At 38.7% G+C, this 27,596-nt stretch overlaps 1 protein-coding gene across 2 annotated transcripts in view; it reads right to left on the bottom strand.

Annotated features, from left to right (window-relative positions):
• Positions 1–17,886, bottom strand: part of ZNF292 (zinc finger protein 292) — a 96,442-nt gene extending 78,556 nt beyond the window's left edge. The window contains exons 1-3 of one of the 2 annotated variants that reach the window (XM_045842766.1): positions 17,773–17,886; positions 15,315–15,474; positions 14,640–14,836 (exon numbers count right to left, since the gene is read on the bottom strand). In XM_045842766.1, coding sequence (XP_045698722.1) covers positions 14,640–14,836; positions 15,315–15,318 — 201 coding nt within the window. In that variant the 5' untranslated portion in view covers positions 15,319–15,474; positions 17,773–17,886. Of the gene's footprint in view, positions 1–14,639; positions 14,837–15,314; positions 15,637–17,772 lie in introns of those variants that run through there. The other variant, XM_045842767.1, reaches the window with a different exon arrangement.
• Positions 17,887–27,596: the final 9,710 nt, after the last annotated feature.

Genomic DNA, 27,596 nt, shown 5'->3' with positions numbered 1-27,596 from the left:
CAATTGATGTTTCTATCCAAATGTTTCTCTCCCTCTTTCTCCCTTCCTTCCCCTCCCTCTAAAAATAAATAAAATCTTAAAAAAAAAATTACAATAGGGCAGCAATTTTGAACCAGTGTGCCACAAGAATTTTTAAAGTATACAACATCTGGCTATTTAGTCAAGGGCACTGACTTCTTTTCTCTTAGATTGTCAAATAAAATAAATAACAGCCAAAACAACAAGAGCCATCCAGTGTGAATAAGTCAAAATTATACCTATTCTTTTTGTCAGATCAGCAAAAAATGTATTTTTTGGTAAGCCACAGAATTTTAGTAATTGGTTTATATGTGCCATGAGATGAAAAAGGTTGAAAACCATTGCAATAGGGGAATAACATATATAAACATGTAAACAGAACTTTAAATAATACTGGAGGGCTGAGTGACAGTATCCAAGGAAGAAACAAAGTTGGAAGAGGATCCTTCCCCAAAGCTAGGGTTTGGACTTTGTTGATGCCCACTAAATTTCAAAGTTGTTCTCTAGAGTGGGTTGGGCCAAAGAGGCTGGTGGGTGAGCATACAATGTACATTAGGACACCAAGAACCTGATTTCGGGCAGCACCTGCATAGGAAAGGGCAGAGGGAAACAACCGTCTGTGACACCACATACATGCACAAGGAGTTGTCAGGAGACCTGAGATGAGGCGGTCACTGAGTTGGGGCTGTGAGCTCATAGGATCTGTCCACTCTGCACTCACCTGGGGCAAAGGACCACTGGATGGCCCCATACTGGTGCCCCTTGCAACCCTGCAGTGGGAGCAAGAAACAAAACAGAAGCCCCTACCTTGGGTAAAGTTCCTCCAGCATCTTCTACTGACAAAGCTTAACTTCCTGCAATGAAGAAACACCCAAAGGGTCAAGCTCCAACATCACAGAGCAAGTAAGAGAGTTGACTTAGAGCTGGGATGGAATCTGACAACTGTTTCACTGATGCTCAAGTATCTTCATAACGAGTAAAGCATGACAGAAACAATAAACTGTAAATATATATTAAATTAAATTTGACTAAAAGACAGCATCAAAAAAATCTGATTGGGTCACTTCTGTCACTCTGAAAATGAGGAGACAGTTATTTAACAATACGAGGAATGACCCCCAAACACCCAGAATTTATTTGTAAAAAATTGTGTTATTTATTCTTACATGTTTAAACTTCAGTCATCTTCAAAGTACTCTTCATTTGATGCAATACACCTAACAAGATGTTTTTCCCACTGCTCACAAGTTTTCGAAATTGTTGATTTGATGCCTTTTAGTGCTTCTGCCAACTTTTGTTTCACCCTCAGCAAAACGTTTCCCTTTGAGGGTTTTTCATGCAGGGAAACAAACAAACAAAAAAAGCTGCAAGAGGTGAAATTGGTTGAATAGGGAGGGTGGGGCATGAGGTTATGCCATTTTTGGTCAAAAACTACTGAATATTCAGTGCAGTGTGGGCAGGTACACTGTGCACTTGTAAATCATCCATCATGAGACAGGCATATGTATTGGGTCTTCAAAAAAAAATTCACTGAACTGAAACCAAATGCAGCCTCTCACAACACCACCAACTAGTTCACTGATACAGCTGGGTTCCTAGAATATTCCTCTAGTGGGGAAGCCTGTACTACAAGGGGCCCGTCCTCCAGAAGATAATTCCAGGGTTTTTCTGGGTCTCCTTCATACAGCTCAGAAACTTCAGGTACTCACAGCACTATAAACACATTTCCAAAAGGAGTATACAATGAAGTACAGAGGGGAAAAATGTCTGTTTCTATTAAATTTATCTAAAACTTTATTATTTAATAAACAGACTCAATAACTATAAGCTGAAACAGTATAGATGTGTATGAATATGTGTGTATATATGAGATTTATAATTAACACTCCCATATTGAGGTTTAAAATTCAAATGTTCAGTAGTAGGATACCCAATCAAAAGAAGTTTAAAGACCACTAATGTAGACAATGGCCCTACTTTTCCCCATGGATTTTAGGTACTTCTTTTTACCTAAAGAGGCCACATACTTAACAAATGTAGATTTTTTTATTAATCCAATAAAATCAAGAATTCTACTTATTATATTTAGAGATTAGAAACTGATTTCTTCAACACGTTGCTCTGGTTGTAGTTCATAAATATTTATTGATTACCCTTAAAAGGCCCACATATTGCTCAAAAAATTCAAAACAAATTCCCTCTACTGCTAAACAAAGAACCCTAATTAACACATTCTTTAGTAAGGCTATTACTCAAATTCTCCACTACAATGCTCATATTCACTGTTCTGCTTTCTGAAGTTTAGTTTCAAATGATTAAAATTTATTATTGTAAATACCCTCTGTACCCTATAAAACAAATTTCAACAACCAACAACCAGCAACTTACGTACTCCTTCCAGAAAGAAAAAGCAATGCTTTTGGGGGCGTTGGGTTTTGCTTGCTTGTTTTTTTAAAATGAAATCCTAGTTATTTGACTTGGGTAAGTTACTTTACCACTCTGGGCCTCAGCAATCTACATATAAATAGGGACAGTAATTACCTACTGAAGAGGGTTGTTGAAGATTAAATGATTTTCTCTCCCCCCCCACACTTCTCTCATACACTCCTGTTTGTTTTATAAGAACTATACATATTTTATCAACCTGAATCCTTGCCTGCCCTGAACATAGGTACCAATGTCAGAGTTGAGAAGCAACAAAAATGGTCAGGAGAAATCTAATTTTAGAAAGTAATGGACTCTTAATAAGCAGAAAATTCACTCCTCCATTCAACAACTGAAAACCACCTATTCAAGGAAAAAGGGGGAGATAATCATTCAACAAAATTTAATTACTTATGATTTAGTAAAATAAGGCATGGCTCCTTCTTTTAAGAAGCTCCAATTTGTGGGAAGGGAATAAAAGACAAACACAAACATAATACAGAAAGCTATGATAAAAGCCAGAAAACACACACAGGTCAATAAAAAAGGATAAGGAATATGCCATTAAATTCATTTAGGACTATAGGAAAGCCTCATGAAAAATGTATTAATACCTAATAATCTCATCCAAGATTAAGGAAAAGAAATGTGCAGAACTGGAGTGATAACACAAGGAAACACTAAAGGAGAAAGCTAAACACAAAGCAAAAGTATGGGAGGATATGTAAACTATACTATAAGACTAGGCTATAAAGGGCTAAGACTTCAAAGAAAATAAGAGATATGGCTGCCAATTGGCTATGCTGGCCCACTGGAAGTCCTCAATGTAACAATACCAGTGAGCTTAAACTTTATCTTTCACAGAATAACATTTTATGTGGTGCTTATTTATGTGATGGGCACCATGATGATGTCTCATTTAATCCCCACAACCCTATGAAATAGGTATTATCATTTAATAGGTTAAGAAACTGAGCCCATAGCTAGGAAATGGTAGCACTGGGATTTCAACTCATGGTGTCCAACCCAAAATCTGAACTCTTCAATATTGCACTGCCTTTTAAAGTCTTTAAAGACAGAATATAATATGAATATAATATTCATTTTTTGAAAAGATAAAAAATAGATAACCTTAGTGACAATACAGTAGATTGGAGAAGACAGAAATGTACCTTCATTAAAAAAAAGTTTCTGTTGTATTTTCTAAGTGGCCATTGATAACATATGAGATATAACCAGAGAAGGATACAGTAAACCATGCACAAAACAAATGGACAGAACTTGGCCACTGGGCTGTGGAGATGAAATGAGAGGGAGCTAAAATGGCTCAAGATTCCAAAATTTAAACTTCGAAGGGGGCGGGGAGTGCTGTCACCAATACCAACAGGCTTTCTTTTTGGTGGAGGATGGGGCAGTGGAAAGAAGAGCAGATAAGTTCAATTTCAGACATGTTTACTTCAAAGTACCTACTGAACATGGCATGGAAGAGTTTCATAAATGGTTTGCAAGTAGGAGCCAAGGGCTAAGAAAAGTGGTAACGTTTAAAACAATGGACACCTGGAAATCCTATCCAGAGTGAGTGACAGAGGATGTCCAGAGTGGATGACTGCTGAAGATTAGTATGTAAAGCATGGATTATCAATCAGAGCACTATGATCCACTTGAGGGAGCTTTGTGTCAGATGCCATAATGAGGTGGGGAAAATTGTTGACATTCACTAATGAAGAATGAAAAGAAAAGAACATTGCCAAAATCTCCCCCCCACACACACAGTGAAAATTTTAATTTAGTCCTCTTAAATATATTAATACTAGCTAATAATTACTGTGAACTTCCAGTAGGCAAAATAGTTACCAAAGACATGAGATAACAGAAAATATATATTGGTCTCTGCCCCTAGTTTCTGACACAGAGCTCTAAAGCCCTTTTAATTTCCTAAGTGATAAGACCACTACAAGCATCTCTTGTTCTAATATTTGTCTTTGACTCCATTCCTGACATAGGACTCCTAAAACTCTTGTCAACTCCTAAGTGATAAGAGCACTTTTGTTCTATTGTGGGCCTGGAAGGCTCCTAGAGAAGGAAGAGGCAAGTCACCAGAAGACCAAGTCATTATTAAAAGCTTAGAAGTTTGAGCCTCACCCCAAATCCTCCAGAGAGGGGAGAAGGGCTAGGAATGGAGTTAATAATTAATCATGCTTCCATAAAAATACTAACAGCGTGGGGTTCACAGAGCTTCCAGGAGGATGAACACTTCCACATGCAAGAGATGACATACCTCAACTCCACAGAGAAGCTCCTGCTCTTGGCACTCTCCCAAACCTTGACCTATGTATCTCTTTATCCAGTTGCTTATATGTATTCTTTATCACATCTTTTAATAAGTACAGTAAACTTATCCCCGAGTTCTGTGAGCCACTTTGGCAAATTAATCAAACTGAAGAGGAGGTTGTGAGAAGCTCAGATTTATAGCCCACCTTGTCAGAAGCATGAGTGACAACCTGAGCTTGGGACTGGCCTCTGAAGTGATGGTGGGGAGCGGCAGACATATGGGATTGAGTCCTTAACCTCAAAACGTCTGACACTTTGGGTGACAGGTGAATTAATTTATAGGTCACCCAGCCGATGTCAGAGATTTGTTTGTTGTTGCAGGAAAAAGCCCTCATACATTTGGTGACCCGAAGTGTTTTGTGAGTAGCAAAGGAGACTCGCAGGAAAAAAACTTAACGGTAGTAAGGAACTGAGTTTTCCCTTTAAATAAGACAACTAAGGAGCAGTCACAAAAGGTAGTATCCAGGAGAGCAGTGTAAATAAATTGAAGGAGGTGAAGTTAAGATTGGGTCACAAATATTTTTAAATGCCAATAGGGTCCGAACTGGTAGCAACCTCAGCCTGCAGCCGTGAGTACAACATTGCCAGATCTTCTGATATTCCGAGACGCCAAACATCCTCATTTCTACATGAAAACATGATTTTTTAAATGCTGACAAGTAAACATTCTTAAAAACACTATGTAGGCACATGAAGTAGTCAGAGCTGCTAGACTGCTAGTCAAGTCTACAGTTAATAAAGTATTAAAGATATGCCAAGCAAGTGACCTTTAAAAGAACACTTTCTTAAGGGTGGTGACAGATAGAGTCCAAACTGCAAGGAAAGATAAGAAATGAAGGCAATAAATATGGTACCTTTCCAAAAAGTCTGGCAATAATGATTAGAAAACAAGAGTTAAAGAAAATCTCTTTTAGAGTAAGTGGAGTCTCGTAAGTGGAGAAGGGATGAGAGAAAAGGGAGAAATCTGAAGACAGATGACCAAAGTGACTGACACCACCCCCCCAATAGGCTAAAAGACAGGAGTGATGGTAAGAAAATTAATGAAGACAGAGGAAAGTGGATAGGTTTTCTGAGGGAGTGAAAGATCAAGTGCATAGATAAAAAGATAGACTTTCCAGAGAACCACTACTTCAGAAACCCAAGGAAGAAAATGAAAGATCCTGAGAAAATATATGATGATGATTTGGGGGAATGTATATGCCTAGGTTTTCTTAATAAATTTCCAGAAAGAATTAAACATTAGCACTGGGTATATCTGTGGAACTGTTTGTGCCATAAGTTTCACTAGTACTTATCTGTATTTTGCTGTGTATAACGCACACTTCTTTTTTTTTGCCCAAATTTTTGAGGGTAGTATTTATTGTTCCTACCATAAAGTACAGTTTCCCCATTGTACTACATGCATGTCAAGAGCTATGCTTCCAGAGAAATAAACTGATTTTAAATTGTAGGTTCAATAAAATTAGTTTACTTAATGTGCCTTAGCATGTAAGACAATAAGGAGCACAATTAAAGGTCTTTCAAAATTAAATATATGATTATATCTCTAAAACTTCATTATCTTTGGGAGAGTACACAGAAGCAGCAGAATGAGGAAAAATAAGAAAAACCCCTGTTTAAGAAGGGAATGTCACAAAAGAAGTATGCTTCAACTCCCTTTACATCCTTTAGCAATACTGCTGATATATTCTAGATTAAGACTTGTCAAACTGTTCTGCAGAGGTAACTTTTCTGTTGTATACATCAAGCTATCAACGAAGATTTTTGGGGAAAGGGAGGCCCCCTAATTTTTTTAAAGTTTGAAAACTACTACCTAGATGACAAGAAACTAGAGTATATCAACGTTCTTTTATGAGGGAAAATTTCCTCTTAAATTCACTAATAGCTACCATTTACCATGAGCTTCCAGCCTTTTAATATGCAAAGTACTCAGCACTGTGTGGTAGTTGACGCTGCCCGCCCAAAACCTCAAGAATCTCTTGTATAGATCTTGTCTTACTTAATGAAAAAAAATCTGCACTCTAAATTCTTTTATATATACTTTGGTAGCTCACCAGATCCTGTGAATTAAAGGCCTAGGATTCTAAGGACATTTGTTTTAATTTGAACGAACTTGTCTATTTTTGACTCATGGCATGCACTTTTACCTTTTCTTTGTTTCTTTATCCTGGAACTAGAGATGATATAGACTTCTGTTGTTGTAAGAAATGATCAAAGACACAGTTATTTAAAATGACTGTTGTAATATAAAGTGACATTTTCATTTGCACCTAGAGACTACTTTAGAAACATATTTGATGTTTTATATACAATGGCCTAGTATAATTTCAAAGCATTAATAATTCTGTAATTTTCAAGTCATCTACTGTCATTACTTTGAAAAATAACATTAGATTAACTTATTTACCAACTTGTTTGAAGCTTACATTTTAAAGAAAGCAGGATTAGATTTCATTATAAAGTTATCTTTCTGTTTTGGTGGTGGAGGGCTGAGTACCTGCTGTGCATGAATATATCAAATTATTGGCCTTACAATTGAAAGGTTTTCTTTTCCCAAAACTCTATTTATCTTCAGGTTTTGTGCACCTTTTTAAAAAGATTTAATTTACTCATTTTTTAGAAAGTGGGAAGGGAGGGAGAGAAACATCAATGTGTGAGAGAAACACTGATCAGCTGCCTCTCACACACCCCCAACTGGGGACCTGGCCTACGAACCCAGGCAAGGAACCAGCAACCTATTCAGTCTGCAGGATGACGCCCAACCCACTGAGCTACACCAGTCAGGGCTTGTGCACGTCTTTTAATTATTTTCCTAGAATATACACCCTTTTCCCAAAATTTTAAACCTAGGATTTGAGAGTTTGGGATTAGAGAAGCTAGTATTACATAGAAACTAAAAATAAAAATTTTGAACTATGATTTTAATTCCAGCTATGTTATTTTCTGTGGGACTTAAGGCTTGGCTTTATACCTGTGTCCTCATCCATCAATTGGAGGTATTAATACCTTAACCATCAATTGGTTAAGGTATCTGCCTTAATGGTGTTATAAAGGTCTAATATTTTCACTGGGCTCAAGCTTAAATGTGTATTTTATTCTATGTGCCAGTATTTCTCAAACTGGGTTTCTTGGAATGCTGGGTTTCTAGCATTTACTCTAAGGAATTTAAAATTGTATTTTAACTTTGATACTGTTCCTAAATAAAATGTAAGAATGCTATGAATCAACTCGTCTAGAAAGAGCACCTTGTATCTTACAACTGCTTGCCTCTGTGCTTACTACTAAATTGAACTCAATAATCCCCTCTAAAAGCAGTGTTTTCCAAACTGTTGGTAACCAAGATAACATCAAGGTGCACTTTTCAACTCTCAGTGCCAAAAGAGAAACAATGTATCAAGAAGCTCTCTAGGAAAACACCACGCAGTTAAAAGTTACATGGGATATAGGACAAACACATTAATGAAAAACAAACTTTCCATTTTATAAATTAAGCTACTCATGTGTTGTTTTTGAACTCCCACCAGGGAACTTTTTTTTTTTATTGCTTTTAGAAAAAGAGGAAGGGGGGGAGAGAAAGAGACAGAGAAACACATCTACATAGATGTGAGAGAAGCATCCATCCTTCAGTTGGCTTCTCACACATACCCAACCAGGGACCGAATTCAGCAACCTTGGGTATGTGTAGTCCAAATAGGACCTGCAAACTTTTGGTCCATGGGACGATGGACGCTCCCACCAACTGAGCTGCACTGACCAGGGCTTAACTGGCTAATTTTAAGAACTAGATTTATGTGTGGGAGTTGTGAAATATAAGGTGATTTCTCAACTTTGACAAAATCTCAGGGAAAATAAGCACAGCAGCAGTTCTGTATAGTATTAAAAATCCTTGGCTTTGTAGGTCAGTCATATAAAATATTATAAGGAGCAATTGCAGAATACCTTTTCTCTTCCCCCAATTTAATTTAGGACCAAAAAGTGTCAAGGTGAGGCAAGCAAAATGTGGTAAAATTTTCCTTTGCTAAAATCGGTAGAAAAATGAAACTTAACTATCTCTAGCATGCAATCATACTAATTACGAACACTTTAAAAATTATTTCCCCTGAGCATTACCTAAACTTTTAAAATTTAAATGACTTATTACTCCCTTAATACCTAAAGTAATTATCACTAATTAACAAGCAAGCCATCTTTTCTTCTGATTTGAAGTGTCCTACAAATTAACTTAAGATATCCTCTAATAATCAAAAGAAAAAAGTCGTTTTTTAGGAAAAGTGGTCAAACATTTTCAAAATTCTTGGTACCATAATTAAAGCTAAGCAAAATGTACAGATAAAGTAATCAAAATGTATTGAATAGATAAAAATATACAAAGAAATATTTTAACTGCATAATTTAAATACTCAGTGGCTCTACTAATAGTTTTAATTTAACTTTTGTTTCTTACACCAATAAGGCACTAAGAATAGTTAGTAAAGGTACTACGGTCTAGCTGAAATCCTATGTCAGTAAAACCTTCTCTAATACCTCAGCCTGACGTGCTTACCTTCTACATTGACCTCTTTATTGAAATTACTAGACATAAAATTAACTTATTCCTCTAAATAGTTACCAATAATTACTGAATAATTAGACACAAGAACAGATTAGAATTATACTATTTGAAACAGAAAGCCATGGATTTTACATGCACAGATATGGAATAACCTCAAAAACTATTAGGGGGATTATCTTTGTGGAAGGTGACTGGAGATCTAGGGTGGGAGATCAATTTTTGTTGTATTCCCTTTCTCAGTGTTTGAATTTTAAAAAAACCACTTCAATGCACTACATTTTCAATTTTAAAACGAGAATAGAAAATAAAGCAAATGTGTTAATTAACAATACCCTCACTATCTTTTGACATTTCTTCAACTGTCATCCTGAAGTGGTATTTAAATTTTACCGTATTAGTTTACAAGGCCTGTCCAGAAAGTATCCAGCCATGTAATATGAAAGACATTTACTGAAGATGATACATGAAACATTGTACACAGGGCAATGATGCCTCAGTCTCTTTCAAAGTAGTCATCTTGGGACCTCATGCAATTCTTCCAGCATCTCTTCCACTGTTTAAAACACTGCAAAATCCTTTTTGGAATCACCATCACCTGCCCCATTGTATTTTCCTGAATCTCATCAACAATTTGAAATATCTTCCCTTTCAAAGCACTTTTCATTTGCACTTAATTTTCATTTCATTTAGTTTTGTGAAAAGCCAGAAGTCAAAGGGCACCAAACCTGGCCTGTAAGGGGCTGAGCCACCTGGGTCATTTGACATTTCACTGAAAAACTCTGCACCAGATGTGATGCATGAGCCAATGCATTGTCCTGATAAAGCTGCCAATCATCAGTTGCCCATAGCTGCAGCCTTCTGAATCACCTGAACAGTTTCTGTGGAGGAATGTTCACGCTTCACGCAAAATCTGATGGAGATTTGTTGCTCTACTCACTCAGTCACTTTGAGTGTTGACAGCCACACAGCACACATGTCACTCAATGGGGTGGGTCTACCATCCCCACTGACTAGTACACTGAAGTCATTGCTCATGCATGTGCATGCCAGTCCACTCTCCTTGGCTGCCAGGTTACATCCATGTCGTGCAAACCTCGTTATATTAACATTGGCTGGACTTTTTCTGGACAGATCTTATATATCTCACTGGCTTCTTCTGTATCTTATATCCCTTGCTAACATCTAAACTTAGTTCCTGCATTAAATGCCTTCTTAAAAATACAGATTAAATTACATCAAAAGGTCAAATATCTGTTTAAGTCAGGACAATTAAGTATGTTGAATTTGCTACCCTCTTTAACTTAGTAAAAGTGAGTTGTTTCAGTAATTTTTTAAATAATTGCTTGTAATTCTTGCTAAGGTACTATTAATTTTCTTGATCTTGCAAGCTCAGTGTAAATTAAAATATAGTTGCACAGCACTTACCTGGACCTGTTCCAGATTAACTACATTTCTTAATATAACTATATTGCCTTAACATGAAAACAATATGATTTAAAAAAATCTTAATATATTCTTTTTCATTCTGTTCACAGTTTCTCAAAAGGGCACTGTGGGTATTTAGAGAGAGGGATAAATTTCAGTGGTGTGAAACTGTCTTGTTCACTTAAGAAAATTTAGCATCCATGCCCCACAGGCACTAAATGCCAGTATCACATCCCCAGTCACTGCAATGACCAAACGACTGACCCCACTTACTTCCAAATGCCCTTGAAGAGAAAAATGCAGAAAGAAAACGTACTATGTCCAGTTAATTGAAAAACACTGCTTATTGAACTAACGTATAAAAAGTGTATGTGTGTGTAAAACACACACATACACTCTCTTCCACAACTACAAATCAACCTTCTAAAAACAATGATTAGCCACGAGAAGACAAATAACCTGTAAGTCATAACTCATATTAATCAACTAGTCATCTATCCCACTACATAATACTATCAACAAATATCAGCCCCCCCAAATATCCTTCTTCAACTACTACAATAGTTGAACTTTTAAGTTAATATTTATTTTAAAATCATTTTAGAACAATTACGTTGGAATGCTTCTGTTTAAATTCTTCCAAAAATAATATTCCATTGTACTGCACACATCTCAGAAATAAAAGATATAAATCACAGTTAATTATCATTATCTGTCTACCTTCCCTCCAGAAAATATAGGCTCCTGGGAGACAGGGATACCATGATCACGGTTGCCTGGCCCCTAATGTAGGTATTCAATAACAATGCTGAATGAGTGAATGAATATTGGCTTAATCTTTTACAATAAATAGTCCAAGAAGTTCCAACTATAATAAGTTTTTATATATAGTAATGATCCTGAAACCAATGCAAGAAATTATTTTAGGAAAACTAATGAATCAACTACATTACCCAGATTAAAGCTAGCTTGTAAAGATAAGGTAAATTTAAGATTTTTTGAGAGCCACTCCCAATATGCCCATCTTCTACTACCTTCCTCTCCTCCCAACTAAGCTTTAAGTAAATGTTGATGTAAATAAGTGGGGCATGCTTCCAGGAAGTCACCCAATATAAAGAGCAAACAATACTTTTAACACTCAGATAAACTTAATATCTTTCATTGCTATTTTACTTTTTAGAATTTGAGAAACCTGTTATTATCCTGACTCACTCAAAAAGAAAGAAAATCAATAAACTAAAAAGTGTAAGCAACTTTTATACTTGCAGGTTTCATTATATTCTTCAGAAATTCACTTTTTACTGAGGTAAAAATTCAAAACATAAACTTAATTCATTTTAAAATAAGTGCAGCAGTGAAGATTATGCAAGCATGAAACACCAACACTTACAGAATATTAAATCTGAAACTCACTAACTCTGACAAATGTGTATCCTTTCATCTTTGCGTTCTTGAAGTATTGTGAGTATCCCAGTTTTACAGTAAAAACTCAGAAAATATTAAATGATAATCTTTTAGGGTTAGAAAAGATAAATGTTAAATGATAATCTTCAGGGTTAGAAACCAAGACAATGTCTAGTACTGTTTTTAGACTGCTCCAAATCAATTCCATAATTGTTAACCACAACTTTGCTCAATTCATTAAAAGGTTAAGGAATAATGGCCAAAACATATTTTTAAAGATACAATTATGTTTCAAGTTACTTCCACTTGACAATATCACTAACACAAATAGGTTACTTTTTAAAAATTATATAAAATGTTCTAGAGGGGAATCAAACATCAAATATACTCAGTACCTATTTAAATAATGGAGACTACTTTCAAATGCATTTAAATTATTGTGGGATTTTGGTGCATGAAATCTTTCATTATTTTTCAAGTCCACAAGCCCAGCATTTGTTTTATCAGTGTTTCATGTAGCACTGGTTAATAAAAACAACTTATGTGTTGTAAGACTAATTACTTAAAACTAATAAGGAAATTACTTTCATACTGATTAAAAAAAGAATGCTGTTTCACCCATTTTCAATATTTTTTAAGTGATAGCTCTACAATGTTGCACACTCTTAAAAAGTTCAACTTGCATAAGGTTCCATTTTCCCAGAATTACTAATCCTGCTTATAAATGCTGCTGGCCTAGAGTATTTAGATTAATTAGCCTTAAATCCATCAGTGGACACTGTTATCTGGGAAAAAAAGTCTTTCGGCAAAGTGAGACTTTTAACACTTTTCACTGATTAAAAAGCTGACCTAACTTATAAATGAAAGACTTCCTTTTATGGGCATCTTACTGAAGTATGTTTTTATATCTAAAATAAGTCTTTATATCTAAAAGACCAATTAAAAATGAGTGGGTACTGCCAGGGTAGTGAAATTGGAAAATTCCAACAATTCTCTGAAACAAGGATTCAAAAGAATGACAGGATCTCTCATTTTGACACAGGTATTCACCACACTCTGTTACCCTAGGAAGGCTTTCACACTGCCTATATACACATCCTCCTAGACAAGCCACTTATCACACAAAGTTGCATTTTTTTTAAGATAATGAACCACCAGCAAGTAATTAGTGACCATAATGTACATACAGCAATGGAGAATTTTTTGTATGGTATCAGGTATTCCTGATTTTATCAAAGATTTCAGAACTTGGGAGGCAAGGAATTACGTGAAATGTAATCTATTCGGAAATGCTAAAATGGTCCACCATTGTTCCACCTTCAATTCAGTATCTTTCCAAAACAACTTCATGATGTATTCACAAGCTAACTCTAAAGGTGACCTGTATAAATCGTGTCTTTTCCCTCAAGACAACCAAAATCTTCACCATAACCAGCAGCAACTCCTTGAAATTTCAGACACAACTGGAAGTTTTGTAATCAAGTCCAAATGTTAACCCACAAACTCTGATTTCTATCAAAATGTTAACATTCTAAATCCTGGTTAGAATGCAATTACTGGAAAGCAGTGTCCTTGTGCAAGAAAAGGTAAGGTCTGAATTGGACCAGAGCACAAGTCCACAAGAACCTCAGTCCTCTCGGTTTCAAAGTAATAGGGGGGGTGAGGAGATGGGGGCGGGGGGTAGGACAGAAGCAACCGTACCACTCGAAGGGTGAAAGCAAAAGAGAAGTGGACTGTGGAAAAGACGACCCAGAGGGACGTTCCAGCCCAGAATACACAGAGACACCTCCTCTCTAGCGGAGAGAGCAACCTTTACCATGAAAGTGGTGCATCAAGCAAAGGCAAGAAGACACAACCTCCACGCCCCTTACCCCAACCTCTCGCCCAGCAAGAAGGGGTCTGCAAGGACTTCTCCTCCGAACATCAACAAAGGCCCCTTCAGTCCCAAGGCGAAACTCGAACAACAAAGGCCCGCAGACAGCGAGGACCAGGCCGGGGGCGGGACAGATGAAAGCTGGAGTGGAGGCAAAGGAATAAACCAGAGGGGGCGGAGGCCCGTCGGAGTGGGAGACAGAAGCGCAGAGGCGGGGGGCGCGGTAATCCCCAGTGCACAATAAGGAGGAGGAAGATGGGGACCTGGCCTCCATTCCGCCCCTACCCTCTCTCTGTGACGGAGAGGGCTCCAGTCCTCTCCGTCTACACCTCCTCGGCCTCGGGGACCGCACAGCCGGAGTTCGGGGAAGGAAAGGGGAGGGGGATTTTCCGCCCAGACCACAACTCCCTTCCCCCAGTGGGGAGCTGCGGACAACAGGAGCCACAACGGCACCCACACAAAGACGCCTTCCCCGTACTCCCCGCTCCCACCCCGGCAGCGGCTACAATGACTCCAAGGCAGAAAGGACCAACGCTCGGCCACCAGGCGCTCGCTCGCCCTCTTCTCCTTCTAGCTGGGGGGAAGGGGGAGGGGACCCCCAGGCACTCTCACCTGGCACAGCTGCTGACAGTATTCTGTGGCCGCTTCTACGGCCGACACCTGGCTCTCCCTTAACTGTCGCTCCAGCTCTTGGAGGCGCTCCCCCAGACGCTGCAGCTCCGCGACGCAGCCGCCTCCGCCGCGACTCAACCTCTCCTGCTCGGCCTCTTCGTCCGCCATCTTCACACCCCGCTCCGTCGCGTACGCACCTGGGTCACGTGATAACACAATGCCACGTTCGGAGGGGTCACGTGCCGAGCGCGCTCGCACGCCGCCGAGCACGTACAAAGGGCCCGTTGGGGAGGATGAGGGGCGCGGTGGGGAGAATGGCGGGAGGGAGCTTGGGGGGAGGTGAAGGGTAGGGAAAAGGAGGAGGGCGGGGTTGGGGCGGTGCGGAAAACCGCGGTTTACTTTCCCCCGGCGGGAAGTGGGCAGCAGCGGCCGAAAGGGGCGGGCCGGCTCAGGCCTATTCTCGGTCACGTGGGCTCCTCGATCGAGGGAAAATCCTAGGGAAGGGCTGCCCTTTAGAGCGACCCGTTCCCGGCGTGGCTTTTCCCACTCCCGGGAGTCTTCCACACACATATGCCCCACTTCCCCAGAGGACCAGTGTGAGCCGTCTCGGGCAATGGCTGAATTCGCAGTAGGCTTGTAGGCAAGCCAGAGACGGGAAGAAGATGAAATACCTACCCATGGACGTTAAGCGTGAGAACCAAAGCGAGAGTATGAATTGTCAAATTTGTCTGGCTTCTCACCAGGCGGAGGAGGAGAAATCTAATGTCTGAGGTATCAGCTCTCGCCCCGCTGTCCTCTTCAGTCCCCAAAACGGCTTTCCCCTGAAACGCGATTTCTAGGAGGTGGAGGCAACAAAGAAAAATAACAGTTGCGTCAGAACAGAATGAAGTTCAAATCCTCTTCGGGAGGACAGAGCAAACTCCTGAAAAGCATATCTTGAAAAATTAGAGACTATAAAATTGTGCACATTGTAACAAGAGGACTTTAACCACGAAAGAATTTCTAGAATAAATGATAGCTGACTAATCCATTTCACTGTGATTTAAGATTCTTTCTCCTACACACTGCAGAAATCACCAACACTGAAAACACGCTATATATGAAAGGACTTAAAAAGAAAGTAGGTCAAGAAAAGAAAAAAAAATAATAAGGACTCCATTAAAAATTACAACGGAGGAGGAGAAACTCATGCTAAAATAAAAGAATATTATCCAGAATTATAAATTCAACAGCACTTTTTCCTGAGCTGCAAATAGAACTAGCATTGTGGACCATATATTAGTTACAAGCTGGAAGGAATGAATACTTGGCACTTGAACAAAACAGTGGAAGAGGTACTACAAAAATTCAAGTGGTTAAGCCTAAAGTTCAGAATAAAATAAATACTTTGTTAGTAAGCACAAAATAGGACAAGAGGCTTATCTTTCTTACAACTGAATGGTCTACAGAAATTCAGAAATAATGATATTGATAATGATATTGATAATGATATATGATAGAGACATCTAGTCTTTTCACTGTCATATTCCAAGAGAAGCATATTTTTCTAGTACAGGCATTTAAGCTAAAAAGAATTCCTACTGTTGGCAGCATACTTTTCAAGAGCTTTCTTGTATTAACAGAAAGTGTTCTGGGTAGTATGTTGTCCAGAATGAATGTTTTGTAATGCATCAGTGGTGGGTTGTTTTTGAAGTGCCATTATGTAAGGTAAGTGGACACAAACTGAACCCATTATGAAAACCAGTATCGGCTAAAACAGTACACTTGTGCTGATACTATATATTAACAAGACAGGTTCTTCACATATTTACTCATGGAAGAAGCTGAGGAGAACATTCAAAGCTAAAGTACAAGGATATAAAAGTACCACTGAGACCTGGCTGGTGGGGATTAGTGGATTGAGTGCCCACCTGCAAACCGAAATGTTGCCTGTTTGATTCCCAGTCAGGGCACTTCAGTGGTGAGCCAGGTTCCCATGTGGGGCACGTGAGAGAACAACAGCACACGGATGTTTCTCTCCCTCTCTTTTTCCCTCCCTTCTCCTCTCTATGAAAGTATAATAAATAAAATCTTTTTAAAAAAAGTATCACAGAGCTGAAAAAGCAGCTAATGGATTTTTAATATTTGCAGCTCACTTTTCCAAGTACTTTAGAAATCCAAATCAGGATTCTCCAATTTATGTTATCTTACGATGCCAGTGAAAATATAAAAAGTGAGAAATATGGGATTAGCCAAATGTACCAGTAAGTCCAAGGACAGATAAGGCATCAAAGGTTAGCAAAGTATATTTTCACTTCAAGTATAATGGCTTACTTACACCACACCTAATTTACAGAAAGGAAAAAAAGGAGAAAAGAAAGGAAAATATATCCAAATGTTAATTTTTAAAAAATAGCCTGAGAATGTAGGTCATTCCCACCTCCTGCCCATGATAGTCCTAAAACCAAAAAGATTTGATTAGCAAATTGATTCTGAGCACTATTACTGTCTTGCAAATGTCTCTCAGCATAGATGACTAAATCTTCAATTTTTATTCAGTATCTTTAAGACTTATCTTCTTCCTTGGGGATATGGTGGGGGGGAAATGGAGACAACTATACTTGAACAACAATTTAAAAATAAACAAACAAATATCTCTTTTTTAAAAAGGACCTATCTTCCTGTTCCTTCATTCCTCTGTTTCAGAGTGTAAAAATATAAAAACTAGGAGTGAATTGTGTCATTATTTAATAATCATTTATTGAGTACTTATGTGCAGACATTGCTTGGTGGGAAATCAAAGGTGAAGAAAACTATCCTTGAGGAAACTTACAGTTTTGTGGAAGAGTGACCTGCAATGGCAATACATACCATATAAGTGTTGTATTAAGAAAATGCATGTAGATTAAATGCAGAACATCAAAGTATTCTAAGGTGCTAATTAGAATGTTGACCAAATCGCTGTAGAAGTGCAAGTTTTTAATTAAACGAGAAGGATTGGATACACCATTCCTTGACAGGTTGACATTGTCTTGGCGAGCTCAGAAATAATCATTATTACTCATTGAAAAGGCCTATCAACAGGTACACATCACTTATTGCACCTAAGCCCCAAGCTGTCAGTTAATGGGAATCATTTTATATATATACTTACTGAAGCGTTCCCGAGGGAATTCGGAGGCCCATTCCATCCAGAAAACAAGAATAAACTTCGGGGCCAAGAGACTGCGTCTCAGGGGAGCTCCGTGCGGCTGGCGCCCGTATGCATTTTGGACACAGTGCGATTGCTGTCATGGGCGTGATATAACCATTTCACTTCACTAAGAGCCTTGATTTCAGAGTAAATCTGGGAGACAGAAACAGACCTCTCTCTACTCCACCCCTGCTATCACTAAGGCTAGGAAGACCCAGAGGGGACAAATGTCTGCATGCAGGCTGCGCGTGCCTCCTGGCTTAACGAGTTCCCTGGGCTGCACAGACCCGTACTGGCCGGTGCACATTTTTCCCCCTAGAATTCTTTAAATAGCAGGGCCTACCAGGGGCAGGAATGTAGCTGGTTTGTGCCTGCTAACAGAGACGGGGGCCGCGTCAGGGATGCAGCCGGAGTGGCGTTTGCAGATGACGGATCGCTCAGGAGGAAGGCCCTGTAGGTCATTCCGACCCTGGGCCCACAGAAACCCCACAGCCCGGGCCCGTCCCTGCACGCTGGGGGGCAGCGCGAGGCCAGGAGGTGGCGGAGAGCGCGCGCCTTGAGCTGCTGTTTATCCTCCCCCGGGTCTGTCCCTGGGTGGGCCCTGGCCACCAGGAAGGGCCGCAGGGTTGTAGCCCGGCTAAAGGCTGGCTCTGCTCCGCTCCGCTCCGCTAACCCTGTCTGCGGATCCCCACTTGGCGGAGGCCAGACTGGGCTCCTCTGGCAGCCCGGTGCTCGGTCGCCTGGCAGCTGAGTGGGTGCTTGAGACGCTGGTCCCTGGTCCCCGGCGCTCAGCAACCTCCACCCCGGCATTTGCAGCCACGGCTCTTCCACCCAGAGGTGCAAATCAAGTCCGCCGAAAGGCTGTGGCTTCTGGCCGGGCAGCACCGGCCGCCCGGGCCCTCCGGACCGAGAGGTTCTAGACCCTCTCCAGGGAGCGGCGGGGCGCCGGGCCTATTAAACCGACCCGCCGAGTCTGTATCTCGGAGGTCAGGACCCGGGCTCTGCTGCTGCGGCTCGCACTCAGTCTGCACACTTCCCAAGGGCTGGGCTGCCGGACCCACACAGGCCACCGCCTAGATCTCAAGAAATGAGGGCTGGAGTCTGTCTGGGGCTCTGTCCAGTTGAAAGTCCTCCCCAGAGTCTGGGAAGCAGTGCTGTGGTCACAGACACGAAGAGGGAGCACGGGTTAAAGCTCTAGTGAAATGGGCTAAGTACACCACACTTTTCCAAGGGGCGCATTTTCCTCGACAGGAACAGTGAAGTAGAGTCTAATAAATTATTGAGAATATGAGGCAGGTACTATACCACAGAACTGAAATTATTCCAAAGACACGGGAAACGTTGGACCCACATTTAAGAGGATTACCTTTAGTCCTTAATGTCTTCCCAGAAAGATAATAGCGTATATATTTAAATGAACATAATTAGCCCTGGCTGGTGTGGCTCCGTGGATTGAGCACTTGCTGCGAAGGAAAGGGTTACAGGCTGAATTCCCAGTCAAGACACTTACCTAAGGTTGGCCGGGTCCCCAGTAGGCGGCGAGCGAGAGGCAACCACATTGACGTTTCTCTCTCTTCCTCCCTTCCCCTCTCTCTAAAAATAAATAAATAAAATCTTTGTAAAAAAAATGAACAGGTAATTAAATGAGGAGGGATATTTGTATTGCCTATTTCACAAGTGGCAGACACAAGGCCCTCAGCCGAATCCGGCACTCCACCTTGTTTTATCCATCCTGGCACATTGTTTCTACCCCATGGCAGCTCCGAGCTCTCCCTTAACTGTTAAGAAGAGGTTACATTTGTACTGTCCTAAAATTACATTCGGACCTTTGAAGGCAATGGAGAGGCTGATGTGGCCCCCCAGTGAAAATGAGTTTGACACCCCTGGCCTATTTGGAATTTTTTTCTTTCCATATGAGGAAAAGCCAGTGTGGATGAGAAAGAGTAATAACATCTTAAAGAAAAATGGTTTTAATAGGGCCTCAGTCACTCAAACTTACAAATTAATCAAGTGAAAATAATTGAGAAATGAAGCAAAGTAAAATCTGGTAAGCATAAATGTGCTATGTTACATACTGTCTCTCTAGGAAATTCTTGAGTTGGTTCCTAGCATCTCTTCAAAGAAGCAAGAAATGTAGAAAGTACCTTTCTTTACTTATATGTCCAAGATTTATTCATCATACCTCATTTATCTCTTTGAAAATCCATCACAGAATATCACTTTTGTGACACCTGATTTTTAAAAATAAAACTGTCAAAGTCGGTGAACTTGGAAATGTACAGATCTCTCTTCACAATTTAGGACACCAACTTCTTAGGACTTTTGCTGAGTTCAGTGATTCTTACAGACATATTCTTCAATATAACAACAATAATGATAATAATAATTCAATTAATATCAATTTGAGTATTCAGTATTTTATATTCATATACTGGACCAGGATCAGTCTCACCAAACACTTACCCTCTATCACACCTTTACAAAAATGTTCTCTCTAGTTCTCTTTCCACAGCCTCACCCTCTTGAGTTCCTCTCTCCGAGTTCCTCTGTGAAGTCTTCCTTCGCCTGGGTTCAGTGAAGTCTAGATACAACCCGTCACCAGAGTGGATTTGACTGATTTGTTCTGCTTTTGCTAAGCCCCCCTCTCCATACAGAAATGACCACTCCTTAAAACTCTGGTATTTTTGATTTATAACTTACTGTATTTTGATTTGGAATCTGTCATCTTGCCTCTTACCATAGTCTATAGATAAGCCTCATTCACAAGCCTGTAAGCCCTTTGAGAGTTCTTAATACCCTTTGGCACATTGCAAAGAAATGATAAGTTAGCTCTGGATAACAGTAATATGAAATTTCATGATATACTGTGCTTGTCAGTAAATGCCCATTGAACTAAATTCAATTCAGTTTACATTTGGCAGTTATAGATATGTATTTATACCTATCCTCATTATATAAAATATCCTGACTGCACAGGGAGATCAGAGATGCTCTCCAAACTTTAGGAGCTATATACAACTGCCTGTTAAATATTTTGAGGATATATGTTTTATTAATAAAATTGTCTGTAATAAGAAGTTACAATAGTATAATCAAAATGAGACAAGAGATATGCTCAGTTGTTTCATTCTAACAGATGCATGACAAAACTGTGGGCTCTAGCTTTCTTTCTCTTTCACAAAGTTAATCTGTGCTTTAGGTCCAGTTTAATTTTGTCTTTGCTTTTACATTTTGTCACAATATTGATTTTTTAAATTTTCATCTCAAGAGATTCTAGATCTCCAAGCCAAATGTTTTCTTAACATGACTGAGACTTTTCTTAGTTTTTTCACCATGAATTTACCCACTAGTATCTAGGGCACTGTTTAATATGGAACCTGCTACCTTCCTAGAAATCTAAGGAGAAAATAAATGTAAGAAGATTATCCCTGACTTTTTCTTCAGGATCTGAATTATCTTAGAAGAGAACCTCTCAAACTTTAGGTTACTTAGACAATTTGACTGAAAATAGAATATCAGGCCACATGTCTAGAAAGTCAGATTCAGTGGCCTGGGCCCTGGAAATCTGCATTTCTAGCCATCACTTCAGGGTGCTTCAGATTACACTGTTCCAGACCTATAGTTGTCTAATTCTGCCTTCCTTTCTTTTCCTTCAACTCACGGCCCTTGTGCCATTTTTATAAAAAGTGCCTGAACTCCCTTCTCTTGCTCCACCCACCAGTGGGCACAAACCATTTACTAAAAAAAAGTTATTGTCAATTCTTAATAATTTGTTCCATTCATCCTAAATATCCAAAGCTTTTGCTTTTGAATCATTTGAATGTTTGGCACATAGTAGATGAGCTCTCAGTAAGTGTACATTTTTCAACCCCTCACTCAAGCCTTCTCTAGGAATGCTACTTGTTAAGCAGATGAACTTGATTACTTCTTAACAGCCCTGTCAGAAAATATGTGCAGGGATAAAAGGAAGAGACTTCAAAACTTTTCCTGTATTTACCTGTCTTATTAGAATGCATTTTTTAATACATGTAAGGGTAAGTGGAGAAGAAGGAGAGACTTAATTTAAAATTTGATCTGTGAATTCCATGGTTCCAACAGTTCCTGTAGTTGCTAATGGGTACCATTAATTTTAAAATTATAAACATAATTCATGTTTGGGGAAAGATGCCAAGAAGTAAGGAAAGACATGAAATTTAAAAAAATTAAAAATCCTACATTCCTAACCTTTAGTCATACTCTGTCACTAGACTCAGTAATAGTTTATTTATTCCCAAGAATTTTTCTTTGTGTATACAGGTATTTGTGTGTATATCACCACTTTCTTAAACAAATTGACTTATATCATTCACCGGGCTGGTTTTTCACTTTACTCTTTTTCCTTAATAATTAATTTAGAAATGTGTCATATCAGCATTATTTCTAATAGCCACATAGTATTCCACAGCATAAATGATGTAAATTGATTAATTATCAAACTGATGAACAATTAGGTTATTTCCTTTTTTTACTATAAAAATCCTGTAGTGACCTTCCTTGTTCAAATATAAGATTATTCAAGCAAGTACATGTCTGTGAGATAAATTCCCCAATGAGGAATTGTTGGCTCAAAGCAACATGTGGTTTTAATTCAGTCAGATGTTTCCAGATTGCCTTTCTGAAATGTTAGCCCAAGTCATAGTCTCATCAACAGTGTAGAAAGGAGCCTGTTTTCCAGTAATTAGTACTGTGTTTTGTCAATCTTTTAAAACAACTTTAAAGTTTAAAAATAATATTCCATTTTGATGAACATTTGTTAAATTTGAGGTCATATTGAGCATCTTTGACTCATTTATTGCTGTTAATTTCTGAAGAACATAACTAAATCAGAAATTATTTTAATCAGTTGTTAATTCTGTATAGCATTAATATGAAATTTCATGATATACTGTGCTTGAAACTGATTATTAACTTAGATGTTAAAATATACCCTTAAAGGGATTATAACTCATTGTCTTAAGTCAATAGAGGAATAATAAAATGGAGCTAATGTTTATTTCTTTATTTTTATTTTTTAATTTTATTTATTTATTTTTAGACAGAGGGGAAGGGTGGAAGAAAGAGAAGAAGAGAAACATCAATGTGTGGTTGCCTCTCACGTGGCCCCCACTGGGGACATGGCCCGGAACCCAGGCATGTGCCCTGACTGGAAATCGAACCAGCGACCTTTTGGTTTGCAGCCCATGCTCAACCCACTGAGCTACACCAGGCAGGGCTAGTGTTTTTTCTTATTTAATATTTCTTCCAATAGAACAGCTCTCTGGTATATTATTCTCCTCTTGAATTAGTGACAAAATGTAAAGGACATGATTCCTAGAAGAGTTACTTATTTGAGGCATGAAATCTTCAGTGAAGCAGAGTCAAATTCCTTTACCTTTGCTTCAGGATACCTGAATCTTGCTCTCATTTCCATTCCACTGCAGGATTTCCTTCTTTGGTGCTCTGATCTATTTCAGGTGTAGAAACTAACAGAAGGCTTACAAACACTCAACTGTCTGCTATTTTGCTGCATCATTTAGAAAGCAAGACTCATTTCTCACCAAGCACTGACTGGCATAACGCAGCAGGAGAGTAAAGCTGAAAGAAGAAACCATGAGACGTTTATGTTATCTTTCTGCTTGGATTTCCTGTCAAATGCATAAGACCAGGACTTAAAAATGAACCAAATATGCTTTGAATGAACTTTCAAAATTAAAGTCAAAACATTTTACCTTCCAAATGATTGGTATGTTTTGCTCATCACATGATTATTAGAAACTGCTCTGTGCATGTTTGTTTGAGGTCATAAAGCTGTAACTATGAAAACTACTTTTATGACAAATTCAATCTTTTGGAATATTTTGCATCTTTCATATAATTGAGCTACTTATATGGGAAGCAAAAGATTCTTTTTAAATAGGTAGCTGATTATCATTACTTCCCTGTATAAGTTTTTTGCACTGAGAATTTTCAGTTACTTCAAATGCTTTCCCCTTGAAGCACAGTGAAAATAGGGCACTGGGTTTTGATGAAGAGGACTGCAGGTTCATACATGTCCTTGCAGTGTATTGTGTAGGATGGCCAGGAAATCTGCAGTGAAAACCTTTATGAATTGAAAGCCAAGCTCCCCACTTTCACCTTTGATCTCATAAAGCCATTTTCTGCACAATTATTTTGGAAAAGAACTTCCTTGTAACATCTTTACGCTGTCAAGTTTCTATTTGAGGGACACATTTTCTAAGATTCTTAAGACTCGAACTTCTGTCTTAGTTACTCAGGATATTCGATGATTAATTATTTTCTTTGTTTTTGCTTCCAGTGACATAGCATGGTTATATTACTTTGGATCTTTGATCTCACCAGAAACTCCTTCAGGCTGCTAAATGTTTTTCTAAATTTCTGCCATCAACTTTCTCATTATATCCTCTACTTTGACAAACTCATCCATTTTTATGGCTTTAGTTTTAATTTTTATGAATGTGACTCCCAAATCCATATCTCCAGTCTGAACTTTTTTGAGTTTCAGCTTCTCACATCCACCTGCCTGCTGGACAGCTCCACTAGATGTTATGCTAGCATCTTAATCCCAAAGAGACTCATTTAGGTTCCCTCCCACCCTTGCCCTCACTCAAGCTGTTTTCTCTTGCTTTCCAATTTCTGTACAGGGCATTGCTGTTCTTCTAAGTTTTAGGTTCCAAACCTTGAGTTCAATTTTGACCTGTTGCTTTCCCTTTCTTTTGTTTTTATCTTCAGTGATAAAATGTGGTTCTGTCAGCTATGCAGACTTACCGAAGAAGTTTTGTATCATTTCTCTTCTCCATTCCCAATGGTGTCTCCCAGTGGCTCTCATAAATCTTTCTTAAAGAAAGGTTTCTTAACTTGCATTTTTACCTTCTTCCTCCTCTTCTATTTTATGCTAAGGCTTTCCAGCTAGAGCTGTGCTTCTAAAGGACAATGCTGGCTTTAAGGCAACTCAAACTTGAAGAGTCAAACCCTCAAATATGGAGTGAGCTAAATGTGGGGAATTGGTAAAACCATTTTATTGGTTTTCATTCTCTATTTCCTTATCTGTATTGTGGATAATAAAAAGGAAAAAGGAGTCATGGACATGGACAATGGTGGAGTGATTGTAGTGTGGTGGGGTATAAAGGGGTTAAATGGTAATGGGAAAATACAATTTAAAAAAAGAAAGACAATAAAAAAACTGTCCATGGTGCAATAATGCACAACAAATGGTGCAGCTCTAACCTACCTTTCTAACACTGAGTCCCACCTACTGACCTTCATAAACTTTTTTTTTTTGCAGTCATACATACTGGACTGTTTTCTAGACACAGTTTGTTCATCTAAGATGTTGCTTACTTTCAAGTTTGACTTATTTATTTAATTCCCCATCTTAGTTAATAACCAGTTAGTTGCAACTGACCTATACTCTTTCACAGTAAGTTAACTAAAAAGGAGGGAAGTTGTTACCTCATGTGTGTGGGCTAACCAGGGTCTAGAAAGCTGTCAGGAACCATGAAGGCACTCCCTCAGTCATCCTCCTGTGGGGCCACGTGGGCTACAGTTCTTTCTGTACATCAGCTTCATTTTGTAGCCCTGCATGTTGGCTTTCTCTGCTTCTCTTTTTACCAAGCAGCACCATACCTCTCAGATTTATACCTTGTTATTTCCATTCACTTAAAGGACCCTGTACACCAATCCAAATTTCTAGGGAAGGGAATCAGGTCGGGTCCATTCTAATTCAGTCAATTATACCAGAAGGGCAAGTCATTTCAGACAGACCTGGCTGCCAGGACCCTCCCCGTGGGTGCTGGGCAATTCTTAGAGAAAGTCCATTCAGGGTAAGATGCTCCAAAGATGTGTAATGTATCAGAAAATAAGATCATTAGAGCATAATTAGTATTTTACCATCTTTTTTCAGTTTTATATTTTCTCATTGTTCTTGCAACCATGCTTTTAAAGAATATCTATAGAAAGATCTGAAGTGTTTTATTTTGAAGTTGCTAAAAACAATATTGATATTAAAAGTACAGTTAAATTTATAATTCACTTTTTTGCAGAAAATGATATAGACTTGATTGTAGTAGAAATGCAATAAAAGTCTTTGCTAGAAAGTGGAGGAAATACTTGAATGTGTCTAAACAAGGGAACTTTGAAGAAATGCAGGATGTCATTTCAACTAACCTTTGGTAAAACTCCATTTTATGTAAGGCAGGTTAGGAGAAAGACATTGATAGAGTAGAAAGTATTCACACAGGGTCAATGAGTGTGATAGGAAGAACAGGGAGTATGTATTAGTTTCTTAGGGCTACTGAAACAAAGTAGCACAAATGGTATGACTTAAAACAAGAGAAATGCATTATCTCACAGTTCTGGAGGCTAGAGGTCCAAAATCAAGATGTTAGCAGGGCCATGTTTACTCTGATCTATCGGGGGAGAATCCTTCCTTGTCTCTTCCTAGCTTCTGGTGGTGGGAACTGTCAGTCCTTGATGTTTTTTGGTTCGCAGCTATATCACTCCAATCTCTACTTTTGTTATCACTTCTCCCTGTGGATCTGTGATGTTTTGTCTATCTATCCATATGTCACATGGTGTTTGCTCTTCTTTTAAGGATACCAGTCACACTGGATTAGGGCCCACCCTAATAACTTAATTTTAACTTTATATATACAAAGACCTTATTTTCAAGTAAGGTCATACTTATAGGGACTAGGGTTAGGACTTCAGCATATCTGTTTGAGGGACAAATCATGACAGATTATGATCTAGAAAGATCTTTTTAAGTTCAAATACATTTTAATACAAATATGAGTCTGTGAGGACATGCTAACTCACAATGAATACTATTGTGCTGTGGTAGCCATGATAATGCCCCCGTCCCGCAATAGATATCTTTGTCTTAGTCCCTAGAACCTGGGAATATGTTAGGTTACTTGGCAAGGGAGAATTAAGGTTGCACATAGAAATCAGTTGCTAATCTGACTTTAAGATAAGGTGATCACTCTCAGAGTAGGCCCATTGTAATCACAGGGGTCCTTTAAATGTGGAAGGTTGATGCAGAAGAGGTCAGAAAGATCTGCTGTGAGAAAGATTTGAACAGCCATTGCTGCCTTTGCAGATGACAGGGGACTACAGCCAAGGAGTGCAATGGCCTCTAGAAACTGGAAAAGGCAAGAAAATGCATTCTCTCCTTGAGCCCCCAGAAGGAATCCAGCCCTGCCAAAACCTTGACTTTAGCACAGGAAGACCCACTTAAGACTTCTGACCTCAGGACTGAAAGTTAACAAATTTGTTAACAAGTTTGTGATAATTTATGACAGCAGTCATAAGAAGCTAATACAAATGCAAATGTTATAAAAAAAGGAAGACAGTCTGTAAACTGTTTAATTTTAGTATAATTGGGAAGAACAGCTTAAAACTTCAAAATAGCCATTTAAAGTAGACATTTGAAAAAATAACAGTAATTTGCTTCAGATAATAATTTATCAGAATACATTGCTAAAATGTTACTACTCAAGGTAAATGATGCTGCATTAAAGTGACAAGAGATTCCTGATGCAGAGAATTTTTCTACATTTGTTCAATAGCCTATGTTTAGAAGCCAAGGAAGCCTTTCAATCATATTATTTGTGCTTTGCTTCCCTTTACCAAAATAAAACTTACTAAAATAATGTGTGTGCCCATTAGACTGTGTTAAATTCAATCAACATAGCTGGATATAGAATTCAATTTCACTAGCAGAATCAGAAAGTTCACCTGTAACCAGG

The sequence above is a fragment of the Phyllostomus hastatus genome, unplaced genomic scaffold (genome assembly GCF_019186645.2).
Source record: "Phyllostomus hastatus isolate PE091 unplaced genomic scaffold, TTU_PhHast_1.1 phas_contig_40, whole genome shotgun sequence".
Taxonomy (NCBI): Eukaryota; Metazoa; Chordata; class Mammalia; order Chiroptera; family Phyllostomidae; genus Phyllostomus; species Phyllostomus hastatus.
The sequence above is the reverse complement of the archived record's forward strand: the minus strand, read 5'-3'. Positions and strand labels throughout refer to the sequence as shown.